Raw genomic sequence first — 7,780 nt, forward strand, 5'->3', positions numbered from 1 at the left:
CATTTCTTTCTTGGGCTGGGACTTGGACCGTGATCTTGAATTGGATTTAGATCTTGAAAAAGATCGATTTCGGTGTTTGAATCTTTCAAAACAGAGGAGAGATACAATTAGAGTAAAAATTAGATTCTATATTAATCAAATTTGTTATTTTTAGAGCAAAAGTTCACTCTGAATTGAAAAACATGAGTCTTGTTTCAAAGCAAAGTTATTTACCTATCATTGTCGGAATGGCTTCTGCTACGCCGTGGTCTTCCAGTCGGTCTACTGCTAAAAAGCATATCAGAAAAAGCAAACAGTGACAAATGTCTATTTATAGGTCTTAAAACTTTTCAAACAAAACACTACTTTTAGTCTCAACAAAGTATTCAACACATATAAATATACAAAAAGGTAAAAATACAATGCTAACAAACACATCCTTTTTGTTTTTGAGACAGAATCTCACTATGTTGCCCAGGCTGGCCTTGAACTTCTGTATTTAAGCAACCCTACTGCTTCAGCCTCCCCAGTAGGTGGGATTATAAGTCCACGCCCCCACTCCTGATCACGAACATATATTTTTTATTTAAAAACAGATCACTGTACATCAAACTTACTTTCTAGGGCTATAAGATCTTCTATAGTTGTAATCAAAAGACCGACTTCTTGATCTCCTCCTTTCGTAACTTCGGCTTCTAGAACGTCTGTATCTATCATAATCATCATAGCGTGAAGAACTGTACACATTCCTCCCTTCCTTGGCTTTCATTTGATTTGGAGCTAGGATATATACACAGAACACAAGTATTCAGAAACATTTGAAATTTAGTATTTACATCCTTAAATTGTAGGGAAAAAAAATCCCCACATTCCCTTCTCTAACACCAAGGCAGAGGAATAATGTGTTTTACAATCTGTCTTAGACATGCCTTTAGTTTTGGTAAGATGCAGATCTAGAAGATGATTTAGTCTTTTTTCATGGGTTGGGTCAAGGTTGTAAATATTCATCTTGGGCATTTATTTATCTTCAAAGATGTGTATCACAAGACTGCTTTATGTAAAAACTACAATTTCCTTGATTTATGCCTTATATACACCTACACCTTTGGTTCTCGACTCATCTCACTCAATTCTACAGATACTTTATGTATGAATGTGTATGTATATATAAAAAACAGTGACTACCTAGGAACCCATCATCCAATTCCAGAACAAGAGAATTAACAACTATATCTACCTAAGTGCTCTTACTCTTTAGCAGTTATCTTAATTTCTATCTTCTAGTATTTTTCCAGGGTAAAATAATGGTTGAGCCACAATTCAAACTGAGGTCTACTTTACCCTAAAGTCTATACTCCTGCCTCATTGAAATATAGCTAAAATCTGGTGTATACCTTGCATAATAATTAAAAGAGTACTAAAATAAGATCTAGTCTAGGTTTAATCTGGATAGCCCTTCCAGGTATATCAGTTCACTTCCATAGTCATGCAGCCACATAAACTTTGAAGGTTTTTTTTTTTTTAAAGCTTCCTTTTAAAAAATACCTTTTTTTATGTGATGCTGAGGATTAAACCCAGAGCCTAACTCATGCTAGGCAACAACACCGACCCCACTCTGAAGATCTCTATGAGGAAGAAAAATGGCTCAAGAGACCCAAAATGTTATAAATTTATATCCCTTTCAATTCCCCTCCCAGTATATGAAACATGTCACAGCTGATAGTACTGATCAACTTTCTAAAAAGAGTTGAAATACATTTCAAGCATTCTCCATGCCCTACCTACACCTACCCCAAAACTTTGTAAAATACAAAGTATTCAAGATACTATGTTCTTAAAACAATCTTCTGGGATCTGAACAGAGTACACATATTGCAACAATGCTTCCAAAAATCAATCTGGAAAAATTTTCTAAAATTAATTTAAACTTATGCTAGGGTAATGGTACTTACTCTTTCGATCCCCCTGTGCAAACTGTATTTCGATTTGACGTCCACAAATCCATTTTCTGTCCAAATTATGTAAAGCATCTTCAGCATCACGAACATCCTCAAATGTGCTAAATGTTAAGGGGGCTTGGGAAATTTTGCAAACTTTGATAATGAATCAAAGTTCAGTTGGTAAGGCTGGAACAATTCACAAAGTCCTAATATTCTAAAAAAATCAACCAAATCCTACTTGTTACTTGGGTTGATTCAGCCAACATAACGCTTCACAACAAAAAAGTACGTGTGATTTTCTAAGGCAAATGTTTTAGAAAACACATGAACACGTTATCAGATCTGTTAGAGCTAAATCATCAAGTTATCCTATTAAAAAATTTCCCCGAGTTTTAAAAAGTTAACTTTATAAACAAGAAAGAAAAACAAGCCAGTCAATTCTATGCGGGGTGCCAAAAATTTCTTAAAACCCAAATACTGTTTTCATACATTTGTTTTAAATGGAAAAAAAGGAATAGTTCTTGTGTAAGCAAGCAGTATATGCCTTATCTTAGAAAAGGTGAAAGCATTAACTCCAAATGTATTTGCTATTTTTTCTCCAGATATATCTAATATACTATTATTTTATATTTGTCTTCCTTGCACCGCACCAAAGATAGGCTGCTAGCACTTGTGGGTATTAAGACAGTTAAGCAATACTCAATCACTATACCAAATGCATATTACATCCATGCAGACAAAAAGCATACTATCAAGAAAAAAACAGAGCATCATAAGGATCCTGAGACTGGAAAGCCCCAGCCATGATACTAAATATAAAGCTTTCTGCAAAGTAGTTTTGGGACTGGTTTCCAACTTGAGAATTTCAAGATAACATTTACCAGCATTAACTAGTATCTTTTGGTATTCATTTTTGATTTGAGAAGCTAAGTTGCTATGACTCCCACTCGAGTCAGCAGTAATATTATGAGAACCTTGGGGTTTAGTTATTCTGTCCAAATGTAGCTCCTTTTCTAAAATCATCATTCCAACAGAAGTCAAATATACATTCAAGGTAGTGTCTGATATAAAAGGTTTGGAAAGGGAGCCAAGTATGAATTTTCATTCTATCCTACTAAAAATAAACAAATAAATAAATAAATCACTATTCTAGTTTGCCCATTTCTAGTTCTCAGATTTGAAAACAGAACAACACGAGATTAGGAGAGCTGATTTATAAAACATCCCTGCAGTGACTCATTCAAGACTGATGTAAGTGTTCTTTAATTACAAATGCGATGGTCTGCCTCAGTCTTACTAGATTTCCTGTGTTATGAAAGGAATTAAGGACTGCAGTGGGTCCCCAACTCTTTTCCTGAGGCCACTGTGAGTAGGTTAAATGGAAGGAGGTTTGCTCTTGTTCAATTCTTAAATAACCCAGCATTCCAAAATGAAAATGCTGATGGAGGGATTCAGGACCTTGAATACTATAAGTGAACATCCCTGAAAGTTGATGCAGTTGGGCTCCAAGCTAATTAAGAGGAGATAAGTTCACTAATGGGTAACTACTTTGTCACCCCAACAGAGAATATAATAACTTAAAAAGGATTTACATCAAGGGCTATAAAAAAAATTATGGGCTGGATGTTAAGGTTCTACAACGTTCCTGTTAAGATACAGATAGGAAGAGAAGGCTAACTGGGAAGAGTCAGGCCAGAGAGCAGCAGGAGGGGCAGCCAAGTATCACTCTGATGCCAGTTGTGGACAAATTTGTACTTCAGGGTCTTTGCAAAAGTGGAACTGGTAAGCCTGTTATATATTCTTACTGTTATGTATTTCTTTTTTTTTTTTTTTTTAACTATTTTAACACCACAGTCAAGACCTACTGAACATGTATTTTTATCACTCTTTTGGATTCCTTTGTGTAACCACCCTTTTCTAAAGGCTCGAATACCACCATGAGTCAAAATTTCTGTTCTTGACTTCCACACCATCCCAAACTAGTTAAAATCAGATCAACATTATAAGTCAGAATGCATCACTACCTTTATTTACCAAGCCATATGTAGATATATCTTCTCTGTAAAAGTTTTGCAACTAAGTTCCCACAACTGTCTTTGATTGCTGGTCCTGCAGTAGCAGCTTTGGCCTTTCCTTATTAATTCTTACTAGGACTCTACTAACTAGAAAGTTCTGAGGGACTTACTGAATATTTAAGTAGTAAGAATTCTTCCTGACCTCAAGTCCACAGCCCAAACCTTTGTTTTTGCAGGGAGATGATCTCACTGAAGGGAAGAAGCAAGGTCACCTGAAACTCTGGGTCAAGGATAGAATTCCCACACATCCTGATTAGGTATCCATACTAGGGAGAAGGCCTTCTGCAACCCATTCAAGGCCAACTGATCATATGTGCTAAAGCAGTGCAGGGCCAGAAAGCTTCAGAGTTAAGCTCCAGAAGTTAGGAATTTGTGTGTGTTCCCAGAAGCCATTTAAAATTTATATGGTATTTCTAGTGGATCTGACACTACATGTCCACCAGAGCTGTTTCTAAGTAGCCCCCAGTGCATGCACTTGTCTCCCTTTCAAGCAGGGCTCTGTGGCTGAGCCCAGAACTTCATGCTACTTTAAGAGCCTCTGACCACATGGTCCCAAAACCAAAATATGCCGAATTTAAGCTTAACAATGTTACATCTGGTTATACTTTAACTTGATAAGCTAAAGAGTGCATTTTATACAAGACCACAATCACAACATCAAAGGCCCACACAAATCAAGTTACAGGTTTTGGTCACTAGACCAAACCAAAATAACTTTGAAAATAACTGCTTATAAAACATTAAAAAAAAAAAAAAAAAAAAAAAAAGGAAAATAGTTATTCTGTAGGATACATCAGGTATGACTCCTTTAATCTTGGCCATCATTCAACTTCATCTTGACCGTTAACTCTTTAAGTGCTTGTCAGAGGGACTTGTCATGAGATGCTTGGCCAAATATGACAGATGGCTTATCTTTAACTTTGAAAAACACCCTTTTCCCCCTTTGAGATAAAGCGAGGCTTGTCTCCAATTAGGCTTGTCCTTCTTCCAGCTTTTCTTATTTTTTCTTTTCCCAAACTCTCCCTTCTCTTCAAGCCGGATCCTTAGAGGTCTTTTGGCTTGTCTACTTGCCTTAGTGTTGAATTCTACTCTAAAGGTTCTTTCATGCTTTCTCTTTGGGTCCGCCATAACTGTACAGCTTTACATTCTGAGGTAACAACAGAGGACAGCAAATTAGGGGACAGTATTAAAGAAGTTTACCCTCATTTTATACAATTTGTTTTTGATCAAGTGATTCAAATTAACAAACAAGAATACTAAACTTTAATTGCTAAGCACAAGAACATATTAACTTTTAATCTGACTTACATTAAAGGTGGCAGAAACCAGAGTGTATTCAAATTTAAATCACATATTATAATCACTGATTTGAGGTTTCAGCATCATGAATGGGAATTTAATATTTAACTATTTTTGGATTAACTTTAAGAAAATAGTAAGAGCAATGTGAGTCAGAATTAATTTTCAAAAATTTGGAGACATAAGACATTAGAGGACAAAAATAAACTACTTTTTAGATGTTACCACTTACATAAACTTGAATTTCAAACTTCAACACCCCTCACTAATCAGCATCTGAAGAAAGGATATTGAACATAAGCAAATCCTCTTGGGCGTCGAGTGTAGAAATCAAGTGGAACATACACATCGACTATAGGACCATAACGACCAAATTCACGCCGTAAATCTTCAGACCTAAAACATCATGAAAAGAACTCAAATTTTTATGGTTCATTCCCTTAAAAGAGTTTTATAAGTAATAATTATTTGCCAATAATCTTAACAGAAGGGGTGGTGATTAGTAACACTATGACCCTACGGTCTCGGCTGTATCCTTGCCCTAACTGACCTGAAACAGAAAAGCTTTCTAAATTTTGACATTGAGCCAATTGTCAATACAAAAAATGTAGTAGCAATACCTTTTTGATAAAGGAAAGCCAGGATCCAAGAATTTGAAAGATTAAAATGCAGTTTGAGTCCATTTATTATTTTACACAGAAAAGACATGTAAGGAAACGATCACAATTTTTAAATCTACAGCCTCATTTTTCATAAAAGGGAGAGCAGCACTGCTCTGGGTTATTTTTAACAGTATCAAATTAACTCTAGCACTCTGGAAAATACCAGAACAAAATCGCCCCCAAATCGTAGTGAGTTAGACAATTAATTAGCGGTAAATAAAGTCTGGCGGGGAAAAAAAGCCTCACATAAAATTAACTCCTTAAACACTGTCAAAACAACAAAGGAGAGATTCTTTGAGATGCTTCGAATTATTGCTTCTTCCTTACAAGATTAAGAACAGAAGGAAGTAAATCACACAACGCCAACCGAAAAAGGCTTGTTGGAGGTTATTTGTTAAATATTTAAGCATCGTCATGTGACAAGATCTCTTCCAAAAAATTATTTTAGGCAATTCGCAGCAATTAAGGGGACTGCTGAAAACAAAGCCTATTTGAGTACAGTCTCAAGCAATCTCAATTAGCTATCAAGGTGGAGACCTCCTCAACCTCCCTTTCCAAAGGGTCACCAGATTCTCCGCGAAAAAGGACACTACACCAGTAACGGGAAGATTTTTACTTCTGAAACCTCGGCACCCGCTTTCCCCCCTACGTCTCCTGCGGATTAACCATACGAATATGCACACAGCCGCGGCGAAAGGCAAGGACAGCACATGCTCTTCCGCGCTCCTCCCCCTCGACCCCGTGATTGCACTGCAATCTTTTTTTCTTTTTTAACTAAAAACCAACCAAGCCGCCCGCCCCGCTGCGGGGCGAGGGGGCGTGCACCCCGCCGAACCGGGAAGGCGCTCATGGCAGCGGGCGGCGGGCAGGCCGCGCCGAGGGCGCGGGCAGAAGGCCCGCCGCGGCGGGGGAGGGGCCGCGCCGCCACGCGGGCCCGCGCACCCCGCGGGCCGCCCGGCCCGACCCAGCCCGGCCCGGCCCGGCCCGGCGGCCAGGCGCCGCCTCGCTCCGGCGCGGCCTAGTGCGGGCGCCAAGGCGGGCGCGAAACCCGCCATCTTCACCCCGCCCTTCCCCCGGCCCGCCGCCGCTCGGTCCTCTGCGTGCGCCCGCGGCCTCCTCGCGCAGGCCCCGGGTACCTGCCCTGAACCTACCTGGTGTCGTCGGCCACGTTCCTGACGAACAGAGACGTGTTGGGGGGGCGCAGGTAGCGGGACATGACGGCGGCGCGAGTCTCGGCCAGGGGCAGTAACGGGCTCGGCAAACCGTCCGCGACTCCGGCAGCGGCTCCTCAGACACAGGCACACACGCACACAGCCAGAGGACTCCGCTACGGCAACCACCCTCTTCTCGCGAGACTTCACTCCCGCCTCCACTCCCCGCTTCTACCTCGGCGCAACGCCGGGCCGGGCAACGGTTCTTTCCCGCGAGATTACCAGGCGTGCGCCTGCGCACGTGGAGGGCTGGAGCACGAGCCGCAGCCTCGGTCTCATTCATTGGCTTTTCGCGCTGGCTCTTCCCCTCCCCTCCCAGGCCTCTTTCTTTCTTTAGTGCTTCTTTTTCCCGCCTTTGCTGGATTGCACCTCCTCCCCCTCCCCCAGGAAGCAAACGTCTTGGCCCCTAGGCCACATTTTACAGTTAATACTAAATGGACCGAGGTTTCGGCATTATAATTCGGAGAGACTGCCGTGTGTTGCCTAGGCTTTTATTGGAGCCCAGACAACCAAGAGGAGAAATTTACGGCTTGCACCGAGTTTGCAAACTAAGGAGGCGTCTGCCGTTACAGGGAGCCGGGCCTGTCGCCCTAGTGCTGTCGGCAGGCTTGGGC

General features: G+C 40.6%; 1 protein-coding gene across 2 annotated transcripts; it reads right to left on the reverse strand.

Annotated features, from left to right (window-relative positions):
• Window positions 1-209: 209 nt before the first annotated feature.
• Window positions 210-7,331, reverse strand: LOC306639778 (serine/arginine-rich splicing factor 10-like; the record flags this gene model as incomplete). Of its 2 annotated transcripts, none has more annotated exons than XM_079103519.1 (5): window positions 7,107-7,331; window positions 5,583-5,689; window positions 1,932-2,033; window positions 597-759; window positions 210-264 (listed from the first exon to the last, which is right to left on the reverse strand). In XM_079103519.1, exons 1-5 carry the CDS (start codon window positions 7,169-7,171, stop codon window positions 210-212), a joined length of 492 nt encoding a protein of 163 aa, XP_078959645.1. In that variant the 5' UTR covers window positions 7,172-7,331. The 2 variants fall into 2 exon arrangements, with proteins under 2 accessions (XP_078959645.1, XP_078959644.1); XM_079103518.1 differs by having other exon boundaries at window positions 210-267; window positions 7,107-7,327.
• Between the last annotated feature and the right edge of the window lie 449 nt (window positions 7,332-7,780).

This window comes from Sciurus vulgaris, assembly GCF_902686455.1.
Source record: "Sciurus vulgaris genome assembly, chromosome: 1".
Taxonomy (NCBI): Eukaryota; Metazoa; Chordata; class Mammalia; order Rodentia; family Sciuridae; genus Sciurus; species Sciurus vulgaris.